This window comes from Moschus berezovskii, chromosome X (assembly GCF_049115385.1).
Source record: "Moschus berezovskii isolate FMDL1 chromosome X, NW_MosBer_1.0, whole genome shotgun sequence".
Classification (NCBI taxonomy): domain Eukaryota; kingdom Metazoa; phylum Chordata; class Mammalia; order Artiodactyla; family Moschidae; genus Moschus; species Moschus berezovskii.
This window is the reverse complement of record NC_142488.1, coordinates 64,891,303-64,910,018: the sequence shown is the minus strand read 5'-3', so window position 1 is coordinate 64,910,018 and position 18,716 is coordinate 64,891,303. Positions and strand designations below refer to the sequence as shown.

General features: G+C 41.7%; 1 protein-coding gene across 1 annotated transcript; it reads left to right on the top strand.

The window, feature by feature from the left end:
• The first annotated feature begins 2,351 nt into the window (after positions 1–2,351).
• On the top strand, positions 2,352–6,162 carry LOC129564533 (polyadenylate-binding protein 1-like 2). Its single transcript, XM_055438607.2, has one exon. It carries the CDS (start codon positions 2,922–2,924, stop codon positions 3,522–3,524), a length of 603 nt encoding a protein of 200 aa, XP_055294582.1. The 5' UTR covers positions 2,352–2,921; the 3' UTR covers positions 3,525–6,162.
• The last annotated feature ends 12,554 nt before the right edge of the window (positions 6,163–18,716 follow it).

Genomic DNA, 18,716 nt, shown 5'->3' with positions numbered 1-18,716 from the left:
GCTAGCATTTCTCTTATTTGTATGGGCAGCCCAAGCTTTAGTGGAGTGAGGCATCCTGAGGAAAGGCTCTATGGTTTGATCAGTTTTTATATTTGACCACGAAGTCCACAGTTCAATGCCTGGCTCATGGTAACTGTGAAACCCCTATTTATGGAGGGAAAGGGGGAAAGGAGGGACGAGTTGTTCTTGGAACTGGTCACATCTGACTGTCTTTTTTTTTTTTTAATTCTGTCAGCTCTGTCTCAGTGCTGACTGTGTGTGTGTTTGTGCGTGTGTTTGTGTGTTCATGCATGCGTACATTTATACGTATATCGATGGGTTCCCCCCAAGTTTTATTGAGATATAATTGACATATAACACTATAAAAGTTTAAACTGTACAACAAAATTATTTGATACATGTACATATCACTAAAATGATTACCACAAGAAGTTTAAAAGCATCCATCACCTCAGTTACACTTTCTCCCCTTTTAATGAGAACTTTTAATATCTACTCTTACCTACTTTCAGTGTTGCTATGTAGTTTGTATTAAAGATCTGATCATACCAAGTCCCTCCTTGAATGTGTTGAGTGGGCCCCGTGAGCTTGGGTATAGAGTCCAAGCATCTTAGCTTTCTTTTCAGGGCCCCCACACCTTCCAACCCCATCTTCTACCGTATACTCTTGGAGATCGTGAGCTCTGTCCACATCAGATGATTAGGCATGACGAGAAGTGACTATGCATGTATTAGCATGCTATAGGGCCTTGGACACAGACTAATCCCTCTGTCTGTGGGAACGGAATGCCTTCCATTCTGCCTCAACGTGCTGGACTGCTATGCATCTTTCAGAGGTCACCTTGGGGCTTTAGTCTTCTGTGCAGTTTTGCTTGATTCCCACCAGAAATGGTTATTGGGTAGGTCCTCCTTTCTGGAAGAAGTAGGACTGTAGCCTCGTTGCACTCTACTCTAATGGTTGCTTGCTTGCCTATCCTCTCAGCATTTGGCCTTGTGTGGCCTCTCTGCTCCGACACACACTGCTCACCTTTCCTCACCTTGCCCCACACCTCCAACACATCAACATTCACTACTCAAGTATCACACTGCCTGTCTCTAAGCCCCCAGTGCCAAGTGGTGGGTAAGGCTTCCGTAAATATTTACTGGTGAACTGGAAAGAGACACTGCATCATAGGGAGATTTCCGGTTTTGTTCTTGTTTTGAGCATGGATGTGCCGTTCGTGGTTCACATTGGGAATGTTAGCAAGTCGAGGGCAGAGACAAGAAGAAACAAATGCCTGGCTCTGGACCAGGTCCTGTCCCCGGCTCTTGATTTGACTTTCGTCACCCATCATGGAGGATGGCACTAAGAACAGAGTGCTCTTGATTCCTCCTCTGCTTCCAGGCTGCATGAATTGAGGCTGAGTGTGTGGGAGGAGTTGGAGGGCTGAAGAACTCCCAGGTCCCTAGTTCTCCCATAGTCTGGAGCAGGGACAGGGTTTCCAGCCACACTGTCTGCTCCCAAGGTCAATCTCAAAACCGGTCCGTCTCCTCTTGCTTCAGACCCCTGTATATCCCTAGGCTCCATAAATATTTGTGGCGTGGCATTATGAATAAATGAGTACGTGTTCTTGTGTTCCTTATTTCTTCCGCAAGTGTTGTAGAGGAAGGAAAGAGCTGGAAAAGGGGGAAGAATCTCTGGAAAAAAAAATGGGTCAGCAGGCTGCAGGGCTGGAGGGGGAGAGTGTTCCATTAGCCCCAGCTCAAGTTCAGAATAGAAGTTGTTGCCTTGGTGGCGGTAATGTTGGGGAGTGTGTGTGCGTTGAGGTGGGGAAGAACCAACCGCTAAACGCGAGAAAACCATTTTTGCTTGGCTTTGTTTAGGCGGGGCAAGTGTCTTCTCAATGCTGCCCACCTTCTCTTGCAAGGTGCTTGATTTACTCATTTAAATGTTCTACGGGGAGAGGAAGGATAAAACAAAACTCCCTAAATCTATGTCAGATTCCCTTGGTCCACATGGAACCCTTTCCCTGGCTTCCTCTTCATACACATCCAGTTGATCGAGAGGCTGAGGACCCACACTCCCTCCCGCCAACACCAAGCCTCCTGCTCCCGCCCCCTCCCACCGCCTGCTGCCCCGCAGCCCCGCAGCAGCCACAGGGGGAACCAAAGAGACAGAAGCCTTCCCAGCTGCCCGGACCACAGACGCCAACACCCCCCGCCCCCCACCACACGCCGCCCGCCGGCGCCCCGCACGCTAACCCACGACCGAGCGGCGGCTGCAGCAGCGGGCTGCGGGCTGCAGGCTGCGGTGACTCGCACCGGCGCGCTCCTGGCAGCGCTAGCCATCCCAGGTGACTGGGACTCGCTAGATCGGCTAGCCCGGGGTCCTCCGCCCCTGGCCCGGGTTCCAGCGCCCACCTGCCTTCCTGCCCTCTGCCGCCTCTCACCTCCTCCCACCCCCACTCCCCCCTCCAGGCTCGCGGGAAGGGAGGTCGCGGCAGCGGCCCGGCAGCATCGGCGACCGTGGCGACAGCGGCGACAGTGGCGGCAGCGGTGGCGGCGGCGGCTGCAGCGGCGGCGGAGGCTGCGGCGGCGACCGTGGCAGAGGCGGTGGCGGAGGCCTCCGTGGCGGAGGCGGAAGCAGAGGTGGAGGCCGAGGCCTTAGTAGAGGAGGCAGTGGCGGAGGCCACCCTGGGGGAGGCGGTGGCAGCCCTGGCGGAGGAGGAGGCGGAGGCTGCCCTGGCGGCAGCGGCCGTGGCGGTGGCGGAGGCCAGCGAGGCCGAAGCCGCTGCCACAGCAGAGGCTGCGTCGCCCGCCTTGGGGGAGGCGGATGCGGATGCCGCTGCGGAGGTGGAGGCGGCGGTAGCGGCGGCGTCTGCTGCCGCCGGGGATGCAGATGCGGAAACGGGCGGGGGCTCCGAGGAGAACCCGGACTTTCCTATGGCCTCGCTGTACGTTGGCGACCTGCACCCTGAGGTGACGGAGGCAATGCTGTATGAGAAGTTCAGCCCGGCCGGGCCCATCCTCTCCATCCGCCTTTGCAGGGACAAGATCACCCGCCGCTCGTTGGGCTATGCGTATGTCAACTACCAGCAACCGGTGGACGCCAAGCGGGCCCTGGAGACCCTGAACTTTGATGTCATCAAGGGCAGGCCGGTGCGCATCATGTGGTCCCAGCGGGACCCCTCGCTTCGCAAGAGCGGAGTGGGCAACGTCTTCATCAAGAACCTGGGCAAGACCATCGACAACAAGGCTCTGTACAACATCTTCTCGGCGTTTGGCAACATCCTGTCCTGCAAAGTGGCCTGCGACGAAAAGGGGCCCAAGGGCTATGGGTTCGTGCACTTCCAGAAGCAGGAGTCCGCCGAGCGGGCCATAGATGCGATGAATGGCATGTTCCTCAACTACCGCAAAATTTTCGTTGGGAGATTCAAGTCGCATAAAGAACGAGAGGCCGAAAGGGGAGCCTGGGCCAGGCAGTCCACCAGTGCTGACGTCAAGGATTTCGAGGAAGACACCGATGAGGAGGCCACCTTTCGATGAAAACATCCCAGGAGCGAGCCAGCCAGCAGAGCCAAACCTTGGCTCCCACCCGGTTTACAACCCACCCCCCCCATCCCATTTCCCCCAACCCACCAGCAGTGTATTGTATTGGGAGTGCAGGTCTCTCGCTCTCCCCTTCCTTCCTCCTTCTTCCCTCCACCTCTGCCTTCCTGTTTGTCCCTCTCTGTCTCTCTCTGTCTCTCTCTCTCTCTCTGTCTCTCTCTCGACTTCTCCCTTCCCTCTCCTCCCCTCCCCCCACACCCACCTTGGGTGTTGTGAATAATCTTGCTAATCTGTGCCACTTGATAGTTAAAGGCTGCCTCTTCTCCTTGTGGTTTGGTTTAAAAAGCACTTTCTCTCTTTGTTTATTGCACAGGTGATGCAATGTCATGGTAGAAACATCAGGAAGGAGAAGGAAATCAGATGAGGGAAAACCAAGAGAGTAATTGCTCCCCATGACCCTACTACCCGGAGACAACCACTTTTACCATTTTGGTGTGCTGTTTTTCAGGCTCTCTTCTCTCCGCTCTCTCTCACCCTTCCTCACCTCCACCCCACCTTCCCTTTTAACACAATGTCATAGAATGGTTCATGTATGTGGTGTTTTTTAACCTGGTTTTTCAAAAACTAAAACCAAACAAATGTCAACCCATTGAACTTCTTTCCATGTTATTCAACAGGCTTGAGAAATGTCATCTTCAGTGCCTGCAGAGTGTATCTATGGACCCTAACATTTCTGTAATCATCGCCGCATTGTTGTGCCTAGTTCTTTCCCTGTGTTTAAACCCAGCACTGTGTATACTCTGATGAGTGAATTCTTCCTTGTCAAGCCAAATCTTTGCTAGCGTACAGGATGTTCTTAATTGTGGACTTGCAGGATCCACATGTGGACATTTTAAAGACTGTTCCTGTGTGTTGCCAAATGGCCCCTTCATAAGCATTGTACCAATTTGCATTCATGCCAGCCAGCTCAGCTAGTAAAAAGAATATGCCCATTTCCCCTGCATAGTCTCCTGGTCACTGTAATTGGGGTGTGTGTGTGTGTGTGTGTGTGTGGCGGGGGTGTGTGTGTGCGCGTATGCACGCATGTGTCTTAGCCAGCTTGATGGGCTGCAAATGGTATTTTTCTGTCCTTAGTTGTTTTGCTGAATTTAAATACTGTTTATCACCTCCTTCCCATGAGCCCACTTCCTGCCCTTTTTCCCATTCTCAGAAAAATAATCCAGCTTCATTGTAGGAAAAAAAAAATCACAAAGCAGACAAGTCAACAGAAGAAAATTAATGTCACATGAAATCTTAATGATCACCCATACCTCCCTGAATCATTCATCTCCACCTGCCCAGTATTTTTCATGTGATATATATGTGAATTGTAATGTATATACTGTTTCATTATCTTCTTTTTCACAATAAATATATGATATAGATAGATATAGATGTATAGATAGATATTATTGAACTTCTTTTCATGTCATTAAATATTCTTCTAAAATAGTTTCCATGGCTGTTTAGTATTCCAGGGAATGGGCTAGACAGAGGAACAGATAGCTGTATACATCTGTATCCATATGTAGATATAGATATGGGCATATTTGTTTTCACTAGTTCGTCATCATTGAACATCTGGATGGCTTCTTTGTTTTTTGTTTTCTTATTCAAATCCAAGTTGCTTAGAGCATAGTGCACAAACCTTGGTTACATTTTAGATTTTTTTCTGAACAAACATTGTCAAAAGAAGAAGAGTTCAAGTTTTGAAATATTTTTTGGGGGGTTATTATTAAGTAGCTATTCACAAATATAGTTGTCAGTTTACCCTCATCAAGTACAACATTGTGAGAGGACCTGGAAACCTGGACAATTTTCTGGACTTGCTATTGCAATCATTTCTGTATTCTTCCAATACTTTATCAGGGTAGCTATAGGGTTTTTTTTTAAACATTTATTTTTATACAGATAATACAGCTTCATTTTTTAGATTCTGTATATATGTGTTAATATACAGTATTTGTTTTCCTCTTTCTGACTTACTTAACTCTGTATAACAGGCTCTAGGTTCATACATCTCACTTCAACTGACTCAGATTCGTTCCTTTTTATGGTTGAGTAATAGTCCACTGTATATATGTACCACAACTTCTTTATCCATTCATCTGTTGATGGACATCTAGGTTGCTTCCATGTCCTGCCTACTATAAATAGTGCTGCAATGAACATCAGAGTACATGTGTTTTTTTGAATTATGGTATTCTCAGAGTGGTGGCTCAGTAGTGGGACTGCTGGTTCATGTGGTATTTTTATTCTTAGTTTTTTAAGGAATCTCCATAGTGGTTATATCAATTTACATTCCCACCAGCAGTGCAAGAGGGTTCCCTTTTCTCCACATCCTCTCCAGCATTTATTGTTTGTAGAGTTTTTGATAATGGCTACTGATGAACCTATTTGCAGGGCAGGAATAGGGACACATATCTGGACACAGGAGTGTAAGGGGAGGGTGCGATGAATTGGGAGAGTAGTACTGACATATATACACTACCATGTGTAAAATAGACAGTTAGTGGGAAGTTGCTGTATAATAGAGGGAACTCAGCTTGGTACTCTGTGACAACCTAAAGGGGTGGGATGGGGAGTAGGAAGAAGGCTCTAGAGGGAGGGGATATATGTATACTTATGACTGATTCATGTTGTTGTGCAGCAGAAACTAACACGATATTGTAAAGAATTATCTTCCAATTAAAAATAAATTTTAAAAAAGGAAAATACAAAACTTAATAATTCTAAGTTGATAACAGAATTCACTTGGGTCATCTGGGAGCAAACTTTGTGACTTCAGGTTAAATTATCTCTCTCATTGAGTATTCAATGAATGCACTGGTTGAGGTTTAAGCCCAAATATGCTATATTATAAATAATTTATATATGAGCATAATCATATTTTAACATTTGATTCTCACTAAATCTCTGCTTTCTGAGAGATTAACAGCAGATTGATTTTAACAGTGTTCATGTCTTGCATTCCTAGCACTTTTCATGAACCTAGTGCATAAAAGATTCTCAATAATTGTTGGCTGAGTCAAAAAAACATAATAGAAGCCTTGTTCAATTGATAAGAAAAAGTAAAAATCACTCCTAATTCTACCACTTGACAAAAAGAAAAATTTTGAAGCACATGAAACATGTACATAAATAAATAGTACCTTCAAAATGTAATATGTATTGTTTCACTATGGGATAATTTCACTATAATTGGTCTTTCATATCATATTTCCAAATTATTCAATATTCTCTAATTTTGTTTTCAGTTTATATTCTATATTATAAATGAGCTATAATTTCTTAAACTTAGTCCCTTCATTATGCTTATATTTTTCTGGGGTTTTCCCAGATAGTTTAACTCTATAGGGAACACATTTGTAGCTGAATATTTGCTGAAATGTGGAGATATTTAATTGACTTATATAACTTGTTCATGGATTGGAAGAATTAATATTGTTACAATGGTCAAAGCAATCTACAGATTTAATGAAGTTCATATGAAAATGCCCATAATATTTTTTACAGAAATAAACAATCCTAAAATTTATGTGTAACCCAAAAAAACTGAATAGCCAAAGCAATCTTGATAAAAAAAGAACTAAGCTGAAACTATAACTTTCCTGGCCTCAGACTAGAATACAAAACTATGGCAATCAAAACAACATGGTACCAGTACAAAAATAGACTCATCAATTGATGGAGCAGAAAAGTCAGAAGTAAACTCATGAATATATAATCAATTAATCTACAACAAAGGAGGTAAGAACATACAATGAGGAAAAGACAGTTCTTCAATAAGATGTGCTGGAAAAACTGAACAGGTACAAGTAAAAGAATAAATTAGGACTCTTTTTCTTAGGAGAAAGAGCTTCCCCAATGGTTCAATGGTAAAGAATCCACCTGCCAATGCAGGAAATGTAGGAGACGTGGGTTCAACCCCTGGGTTGGGAAGATCCCCTGAAGGAATTGGCAACCCACTCCAGTTATTCTTGCCTGAAAAATCCTATGGATAGAGGAGCCTGGTGGCCTACAGTCTAAAAGATTTCACAGATTCAGACATGACTGAGTGCACATGCACACCCACATACACACATATACTCACGTCATATCCAAAAATGAATTCAAAATGGATTGAAACCCTAAATTTCAATAAACCATGAAACTCCTAGAAGAGGACATTGACAGAACAATCTCTGACATGTCATAGAAATATCCCTTTGATATGTCTCCTAAGGCAAAGGAAACAAAAGAAAACATTTTTAAAAGAACCTAATTAAACTTAAAAGCTTCTACACAGCAAATGAGACCATTGACAAAATGAAGACAATTTATGTAATGGGAGAAATATATTTACAAATGGTATGAACAATAAACTGTAATTTCCAAACTATATGAACAACTCATATAAATCAATATTAAACAACTACAATTTATGAAGCACAGAAGACCCAATTACACATTTTTCCAAAGAAGACATATAGATGGCTAACAGGCACATGAAAAGATGTTCAACATCATTAATCATCAGAGAAATGCAAATCAAAACCACAATAAGATAGCCACCCTAACCTCAAATATCTCAGAATGGCCATCATCAAAAAGACCACAAATAACAAATGTTTTGAGGATGTGAGAAAAGGGAACCCTGTACAGCATTGGCAGGAATGTACATTGGTGCAAAAACTATGAAAATCAGCATTGCAGATTCCTCAGAAAAATAGAACTACCATATGATCCAGCAATATTCCTGGATATATATTGAAAGAAAACAAAAACACAAATTCAAGAAAAGATACATGTACTCCAATGCTCATAGTAATGTTATTTACAATAGTCAAGATATGGTATCAACCCAAGATTCCACCAACAAATGAATGGATAAAGAAAATGTAGTATATTTACTGGAATATTCAGTTCAGTTCAGTTCAGTAGCTCAGTTGTGTCCGACTCTTTGCGACCCCATGAATCACAGCATGCCAGGCCTCCCTGTCCATCACCAACTCCCGGAGTTCACTCAAACTCATGTCCACAGAGTCAGTGATGCCATCCAGCCATCTCATTCTCTGTCGTCCCCGTCTCCTCCCACCCCCAATCCCTCCCAGCATCAGACTCTTTTCCAGTGAGTCAACTCGTCGCGTGAGGTGGCCAAAGTATTGGAGTTTCAGCTTTAGCATCAGTCCTTCCAATGAACACCCAGGGTTGATCTCCTTTAGAATGGACTGGTTTGATCTCCTTCTCAGCCACAAAAAGAGTAACAATTTGCCATTTGCAACAATATAGATGGACATGTAGGGATTATACTCAGTGAAATATGTGAGACAGAGAAAAACAATTCTTGGTTATCACTTATGTGTAAAATCTAAAAATAAAACAAAAGAATGAACATAATAGTGACAACAAAAGGAAACACACTCACAGATATAAAGAACATCATCTGAGCCTTCAGCTAGTATCAATCTTCTTTCAATAGTGACATTATAAGTCCCTGATCACAGATCACCCATAACCAATATAATAAAAATGAAAATGTTTGAAATATTTCAAGAATCACAAAAATGTGACAGAGATATGAAGTGAGTAAATGCTCTTGGAAAAATAATGTTGGTAGACTTGCTCAGTGCAGGGTTGCTACAAAATCTTCAATTAAAAACAAATTTTTTTTTAATTGAAGTATTCTATATTGCCCTTCTTTGTCTCTTGTTGTGGTCTTTGTTTTAAAGTCTATTTTGTCTGATATGAGTATTGTTACCCCTGATTTCTTGACATTCCCATTTGCATGAAATATCTTTTCCCATCCCTTCTTTTTCAATCATATCTTTAGGCCTGAAGTGAGTCTTTTGTAGGTAGCATATTGAAAGGTCTTGTTTTTTAATCGCTAGCCACTTTATGTCTTTTGGTCAGAGCATTTAGTCCACTGACATTTAAAGCAATCGTTGATAGGTATGTACTTATTAGGGCTTCCCTGATAGCTCAGTCGGTAAAGAATCAGCCTGCCAATGCAGGATACTGGGGTTTGATCCCTCATTTTCCCCTGGAGAAGGAAATGGCAACTCACTCATGTATTCTTGCCTGGAGAATCCCATGGACAAAGGAGCCTTGAGGGCTACAGTCAATGGGGTTGCAAGAGTCAGACAAAACTTAGCTGCTAAACCACCAACCACGTGTACTTATTACCATTTTATTACCTTTTTCCAGTTGTTTTTTGCAGTTGTTTTGTTTCTATTCATTTTCTTCTTTTTGTCTCTTCTATTGATGCTAAAGCTGAAACTGCAATACTTTGGCCACCTCATGCAACTAGTTGACTCACTGGAAAAGACTCTGATGCTGGGAAAGGTTGGGGGTGGCAGGAGAAGGGGACGACGGAGAATGAGATGGCTGGATGGCATCACCGACTCTGTGGACATGGGTTTGAGTGTACTCTGGGAGTTGGTGATGGACAGGGAGGCCTGGCGTGCTGTGATTCATGGGGTCGTGGAGAGTTGGACACGACTGAGCGACTGAACTGAACTGAACTGATTGTAGCTTGATGATTTTCTTTAGTAGTATTATGTTTGGGTTTCTTTCTTTTTTGTTTTTATGGTTCTATTATTTGTTTTTGATTTATGGTTATCACAGGGTTCATGTATGTTGACCTATAATTATACCTACTTGTTTTAAACTAGCAGTCATTTAAGTTCAAATATATTCTGAAAGATCTACATTTTCTCCTCTCCCCTACACTTTGTGGTTTAAAAGTCATATTTTACATTATCCTTTAACTGTTCCTTGTAGTTTTAGTTACTTTTACTTTTTTGTCTTTTAATCTACACACTCTCTCATTTAAGTAATCTTTAAGTCTTACTGTATATCTGCCTTTCCTAGTGCAATTTTCTTTTTCCTATAGATTCTTATTTTTTCCATTTAGAGAAGATCCTTCAACATTTCTTTTAGGGTTAACTTTGCTGCAGAAGACTCTTGAGAGTCCCTTGGACTATAGGGAGATCAAATTAGTCAATCCTAAAGGAAATTAACCCTTAATATTCATTGGAAGGACTGTTGATAAAGCTGAAGCTCAAATACTTTGGCCACCTAATGCAAAAAGCTGACTCATTGGAAAAGTCTCTGATGTTGGTAAAGATTGAAAGCAAAGGGAGAAGGGGGCAGCAGAAGAAGAGATGGTTAGGTAGCATCACTGACTCAATAGACAGGAATTTGAGCAAATTCCGGGAGATAGTGGAGGTCAGAGGAGCCTGGCCTGCTATAGTCCATGGGGTCACAAAGAGTCACCCACAACTTAGCAACTGACCAACAACAAATATTGATGAATTCTTTTAGTTTTTGCTTGTCTGAGAAGTTCTTTATCTCTTCTTGTATTCTAAATTATAATCTTGCTAGGTAGAGTATTCTAGATTTCAGGTTTTCCCATTTAGCACTTTTTATATATCATGCCCGGAGAAGGCAATGGCAAGCCACTCCAGTACTCTTGCCTGGAAAATCCCATGGATGGAGGAGCCTGGTAGGCTGTAGTCCGTGGGGTCGCTAAGGGTCAGACACGACTGAGCGACTTCACTTTCACTTTTCACTTTCACACATTGGAGAAGGAAATGGCAACCCACTCCAGTGTTCTTACCTGGAGAGTCCCAGGGATGGGGGAGCCTGGTGGGCTTCCGTCTATGGGGTCACACAGAGTCGGACACGACTGAAGTGACTTAGCAGTAGCAGCAGCATATATCATGCCACTCCATTCTTGCCTGCAAAGTTTCTGCAGAGAAATTAGCTGATAGCTTCATGGGGGTTCCCTTATATATAACTTTTGGTATTTCCCTTGCTGCCTTTCAAATTATCTAACTTTTGCCATTTTAATTATTATGTATCTTGATGTGGGATTTTTTTGGGGGTTCATCTTGTATGAGATCTTCTGTGCTTCAAGTACCTAGATATTTATTTCTTTCTTCAGGTTTGGGAAATTTTCAGTCATAATTTATTCAAATACATTTTTGTCCCCTTCTCTTTCTTCTCCTTCTAGAACCCTTATAATGTGAATGCTGCTATATTTAATGCTAATTTAGTTATTTTAAAATTTGTTTTTATTTCTGCTCTTCTGATTAGGTGATTTTCAACATTCTATCTTCTATGTTGCTTAGTCTGCCATTTATTTCTATTAGAGTCATTTTTTTTAATTTCAGATATTAAATTATCTATTTTTGGTTGGGCCTTTTTAAATATTTTCTAGTTCCTTGTTAAAGTGACTTGTGTTTATATTAATATTAATTCTTTGCCCTAATTCAGTTAAAATTTTTATCATCAATGTTCTTTATCAGGCAAATTGTTTGTTTCTGTTTCATTATTTTTTTCAGGGTTTTTCTCTTGCTCTTTCAATTGAGAGTAGTTCCTCTGCCTTTTCACTTTACTGAACTTTATCTGCCTCTATGAATTTAGGTGGGGCTTCCCTGGTGGCTCAGAGGTTAAGGCATCTGCCTCCAATGAGGGAGACCCAGGTTCGATCCCTGGGTCGGGAAGATCCCCTGGAGAAGGAAACGGTAACCCACTCCAGTATTCTTGCCTGGAGAATCCCATGGATGGAGAAGCCTGGTAGGCTACAGTCCACGGGGTCGCAAAGAGTCGGACATGACTGAGCGACGGAATGATGAATTTAGGTGAAGCATTTACCTATTGTGGTCTTGAGCAGATGTTCTTATGTGAGAATGTCCCTATACTGACTATGTGTGCCCAATGCCTTTGGTGAGTGACTGATTTGAAGTGGATGTTACTTTTCAGTGAGAACAGTTCCACATGTACATGCTTTTTTAATGTGTTTATGGGTGGAAGGAGGTGAACTTCCATCCTCCTATTGCTCCATTTGATTTCTCCTCAAATACACAATATCTTTGAAGCAATAAAGTGATGTGCAATAAAACAAGATATACCTGTAAATCCAAAGACAAAATTAGTTTCTCAGAGACACCTACATTACCCTGTTTATTTCAACATCATTCTCAATAACCCAAACAGGACATAACCAATGTCTGTCAATGGATGAATAGATTAAGAATATTTTATAAACACATACATATGCACACAAATAATGGAATATTTTTGAACCATAAAAGAAGGAAGTCCTGACATTTGAAACAACAATGATGAATCTGAAGGACACTAGGCTAAACAAAATAAGCCAAGCAGGGAAAGACAAATATGTATGATCTCAATTTTATGTGGAATCTAAAAAAGGACAAGCTAATTGAAACAAAGTAGAATGGTAGTGAACGAGGAGTGGAGCTTGGGAGAAATGGGAAAATATTGGTTAAAGGGCACAAAATTTCATTTATGAATATGTTCTGGGGATACAATGTACAGAACAGTGAATATAGTTAATAATATTTTATTGTACACTTGAAGTTTCCTCAAAGAGTAGATCTTAATCATTTTTGCCATACAAAAAAGGTACTTATGTAAGATAATGGATGAGTTAATTAACTGGGTTGTGGTGATTACACTATGTATACTAAATCATCAAGTTGTAAACTTTACATGTTTACTATTTTAATTGTCAATTGTACCTCAATGGTCCGTCTAGTCAAGGCTATGGTTTTTCCAGTAGTCATGTATGGATGTGAGAGTCGGACTGTGAAGAAAGCTGAGTGACAAAGAATTGATGCTTTGAACTGTGGTGTTGGAGAAGACTCTTGAGAGTCCCTTGGACTGCAAGGAGATCCAAGCAGTCCATTCTAAAGGAAATCAGTCCTCGTTGTTCATTGGAAGGACTGATGCTAAAGCTGAAACTCCAGTATTTTGGCCACCTCATGCGACGAGTTGACTCACTGGAAAAGACTCTGATGCTGGGAGGGATTGGGGGCAGGAGGAGACGGGGATGACGGAGAATGAAATGGCTGGATGGCATCACCGACTCGATGGACATGAGTTTGAGTGAGCTCCGGGAGTTGGTGATGGACAGGGAGGCCTGGTGTGCTGTGATTCATGGGGTCGCAAAGAGTCGGACACGACTTAGCGACTGAACTGAACAGAACAACATTCATATAACACTACCCAAGAACACTAGAATGCGTGTGTATCTCAAGTATATATGAAATATTCTTTTTGATAAACTCATGTAATAAACCATGAAGTAGGCTTCAACATATTTAGAAGGCTTGAAATCATATAAATTAAGTTGTTTCTATTGATGAGCATGAAAGAGGAGAGTAAAAAGATGGCTTAAAATTCAGCATTCAAAAAATGAAGATCAGGGCATTTGGTCTCATTTGGTAAATAGATGGGGAAAAAGTGGAAACACTGACAGATTTAATTTTCTTGAGCTCCAAAATCACTGTGGATCATGACTGAAGCCACAAAATTAAAAGATGTTTGTTCCCTGAAAGAAAAGCTATGATAAAACTAGTTCAGTTCAGTTCAGTCGCTCAGTCGTGTCCGACTCTTTGTGACCCCATGAATGGCTCAGCTTTCTTCACAGTCCAACTCTCACATCCATACATGACCACTGGAAAAACCATAGCCTTGACTGGAAGGACCTTGGTTGGCAAAGTAATGTCTCTGCTTTTTAATATGCTGTCTAGGTTGGTCATAGCTTTCCTTCCAAGGAGTAAGCGTCTTTTAATTTCATGGCTGCAATCAGCATCTGCAGTGATTTTGGAGCCCAAAAAAATAAAGTCTGATACTGCTTCCACTGTTTCTCCATCTATTTCCCATGAAGTGATGGGACCAGATGCCATGATCTCTGTTTTCTGAATGTTGAGCTTCAAGCCAACCTTTTCACTCTCCTCTTTCACGTTCATCAAGAGGCTTTTGAGTTCCTCTTCACTTTCTGCCATAAGGGTAGTGTCATCTGCATATCTGAGGTTATTGATATTTCTCCCAGCAATCTTGATTCCAGCTTGTGCTTCTTCCAGCCCAGCGTTCCTCATTATGTACTATGCATATAAGTTGAATAAGCAGGGTGACAATATACAGCCTTGACGTAATCCTTTTCCTATTTGGAACCAGTCTGTTGTTTCATGTCCAGTTCTAACTGGACATGTTGCTTCCTGACCTGCATACAGGTTTCTCAAGAGGCAGGTCAGGTGGTCTGGTATTCCCATGTCTTTCAGAATTTTCCACAGTTCATTGTGATCCACAGAGTCAAAGGCTTTGGCATAGTCAATGAAGCAGAAATATATGCTTTTCTGGAACTCTCTTGCTTTTTCCATGATCCAGCGGATGTTGGCAATTTGATCTCTAGTTCCTCTGCCTTTTCTAAAACCTGCTTGAACATCTGGAAGTTCAAACACCCTCTTCCAACAACACAAGAGAAGACTCTACACATGGACATCACCAGATGGTCGACACCGAAATCAGATTGATTATATTCTTTGCAGCCAAAGATGGAGAAGCTGTATACAGATAGCAAAAACAAGACCAGGAGCTGACTGTGGCTCAGATCATGAACTCCTTATTGCCAAATTCAGACTGAAATTGAAGAAAGTAAGGAAAATCACTAGATCACTAGACCATTCAGATGTGACCTAAATCAAATCCTTTATGATTATACAGTGGAAGTAAGAAATAGATTTAAGGGACTAGATCTGATAGATAGGGTGCCTGATGAAATATGGACGGAGGTTTGTGACATTGTACAGGAGACAGGGACCAAGACCATCCCCATGGAAAAGAAATGCCAAAAGCAAAATGGCTGTCTGAGGAGGCCTTACAAATAGCTGTGAAAAGAAGAGAAGCGAAAAGCAAATGAGAAAAGGAAAAATAAGCATCTGAATGCAGAGTTCCAAAGAATAGCAAGGAGAGATAAGAAAGCCTTCCTCAGTGATCAATGCAAAGAAATAAAGGAAAACAACAGAATAGGAAAAACAAGAGATCTCTTCAAGAAAATTAGAGATTCCAAGGGAACATTTCATGCAAAGATGGGCTCGATAAAGGACAGAAATGGTATGGACCTAACAGAAGCAGAAGATATTCAGAAGAGGTGGCAATAATACACAGAAAAACTGTACAAAAGAGATCTTCACAACCAAGAGTCACGATAACGTGATCACTGTCCTAGAGCCAGACATCTTAGAATGTGAAGTCAAATGGGCCTTAGAAAGCATCACTACGAACAAAGCTAGTGGAGGTGATGGAATTCCAGTTGAGCTATCTCAAATCTTGAAAGATGAAGTTGTGAAAGTACTGCACTCAATATGCCAGCAAATTTGGAAAACTCAGCAGTGGCCACAGGACTGGAAAAGGTCAGTCTTCATTCCAATCCCAAAGAAAGGCAATGCCAAAGAATGCTCAAACTACCGCACAATTGTACTCATCTCACACGCTAGTAAAGTCATGCTCAAAATTCTCCAAGCCAGGCTCAGTAATATGTGAACTGTGAACTCCCAGAGGTTCAAGCAGGTTTTAGAAAAGGCAGAGGCACCAGAGATCAAATTGCCAACATCCACTGGATCATGGAGAAAGCAAGAGAGTTCCAGGAAAACATCTATTTCTGCTTCATTGACTATACCAAAGACTTTGACTGCGTGGATTACAATAAACTCTGGAAAATTCTGAAAGAGATGGGAATACCAGACCACCTGACCTGCCTCTTGAGAAACTTGTATGCAGGTCAGGAAGCAACAGTCAGAACTGTACATGGAACAACCGACTGGTTCCTAATAAGAAAAGGAGTACGTCAGGGCTGTATATTGTCACCTTGCTTATTTAACTTATATGCAGAGTACATCATGAGGAACGCTGGGCTGGAAGAAGCACAAGCTGGAATCAAGATTGCTGGGAGAAATATCAATAACCTCAGATATGCAGATGACACTACCCTTATGGCAGAAAGTGAAGAGGAACTCAAAAGCCTCTTGATGAAAGTGAAAGAGGAGAGTGAAAAGGTTGGCTTGAAGCTCAACATTCAGAAGACAAAGATCATGGCATCTGGTCCCATCACTTCATGGGAAATAGATGGAAAAACAGTGGAAACAGTGTCAGACTTTATTTTTTTGGCTCCAAAATCACTGCAGATGCTGATTGCAGCCATGAAATTAAAAGACGCTTGCTCCTTGGAAGGAAAGTTATGACCAACCTTTACAGTCTATTAAAAAGCAGAGACATTACTTTGCCAACCAAGGTCCGTCTAGTCAAGGCTATGGTTTTTCCCGTGGTCGTGTATGGATGTGAGATTTGGACTGTGAAGAAAGCTGATCGCCGAAGAATTGATGCTTTTGAACTGTGGTGTTGGAGAAGACTCTTGAGAGCCCCTTGGACTGTAAGGAAATCCAGCCAATCCATTCTAAAGGAGATCAATCCTGGATGTTCATTGGAGGGACTGATGCTAAAGCTGAAACTGCAATACTTTGGCCACCTCATGCGATGAGTTGACTCACTGGAAAAGACTCTGATGCTGGGAAAGGTTGGGGGCGGGAGGAGAAGGGGACGACAGAGAATGAGATGACTGGATGGCATCACCGACTCGATGGATATGAGTTTGAGTGAACTCCGGGATTTGGTGATGGACAGGGAGGCCTGGCGTGCTGTGATTCTTGGGGTCGGGGAGAGTCGGACACGACTGCGTGACTGAACTGACCTGAACTGAACCATTTTAAAGTATAAAATTGAGTGATATTGAATTCCTTAGCAGTGTTTTACAACCACATGAATGTTGTGATATTTTTCTATTTCTGAAAACACATCCACCGATATTTTGATAAGAATTGTATTCATTCTGTAGATCTCTTTAAGAGTATTTCCATCTTAATAAGTCTTCAAGTCCATAAATAAAGTTTTTTTAATTTGCTTAGTACTTTAAAATTTTCTTTCAGCAATGCGTTGCAGTTTTCAGTGTACAAGTCTTATACTTCCTTACTTAAATTTATTGGTAAATATTTAGTTTTAATTCTGTTGTAAAAGGAATTGTTTTCTTAATTTGTTCTCATATTATTTATTACTGATATATAGAATACAAATTACTTTTGTGTTGATTTTCTATCCTGAAATTTTCTGAATTTGTATATTAGTTCTAATAATTTTTGTGGATTGCTTAGGACTTTCTCTATGTATAAAAATGTCATCAGCAAATAGAGATAATTTTATTGGTCCTGTTCCAATTTGCGTGTATGCTAAGTTGATTCAGTCATTTTCAAGTCTGTGCGACCATATGGACCATGGCTCACCAGGCTTCTCTGTCCATGGGATTTCTACAGGCAAGAATACTGAAGTGGGTTACGATGCCTTCCTCAGGGGATCTTCCTGACATGGAAGGGGATCGAACCTGCATCTCCTGAATTGGCAGTTGGGTTCTTTAGCACTGAGCCACTAGGGAAGACCAATATTAGCTGGTAGTTTTTCATAAATGTTCTTTATCATCATGAGGAATTTCCCTCATGATGTTTTCATTTTGCCAAATGTTTGTCTTATCATGGAAGGGTGTTGCTGCTGCTGCTTAGTCACATCATTCAAGTCTAACTTTGTGTGATCCTATGGACTGTGTAACCTGTGTAGTCCACCAGGCTCCTCTGTCCATATAATTCTCAAGGCAAGAGTACTGGCGTTAGTGGCCATGCCCTCCTCCAGGGAATCTTCCCAACCCAGGGATCAAACTAAAGTCTCCTACATTGCAGGTGGATTCTTTACCATCTGAACCACCAGAGAACAACACAGGGGTGTTAGATTCTGTCAAATAGAATGCTTTTTTTACATATATTGAAATGACCTTGTGGTTTTTCCCTTTATTCTATTAACGACATATATTACAAAGATTGATTTTCATATGTTGAGCCACTCTTGCATTCCTGGTATAAGTCTCACTTAACACATTTTAATATGTGTTTCATTTATTTCTTAGTAGTTTTAAAAGAATATTTCACTATAATTATAAGATAAAATATTTTATAATTTGGGTTTTTCTAGTGTTTTTTGGACTAGCACTGATATCTGTGCAATGATTAAACATTCTTTGGCATTGCCCTTCTTCAGGATTGGAATGAAAGCTGACCTTTTCCAGTCTTGTTGTCACAGCTGAGTTTTCCAAATTTGCTGGCATATTGAGTGAAGCACTTTCATAGCATCATCTTTTAGGATTTGCAATAGCTCAGATGCAATTCTATCACCTCCACTAGTTTTGTTTATGGTGATGCTTACTGAGACCCACTTGACTTTGCACTCCAGGATGTCTGACTCTAGGTGAGTGACCACACC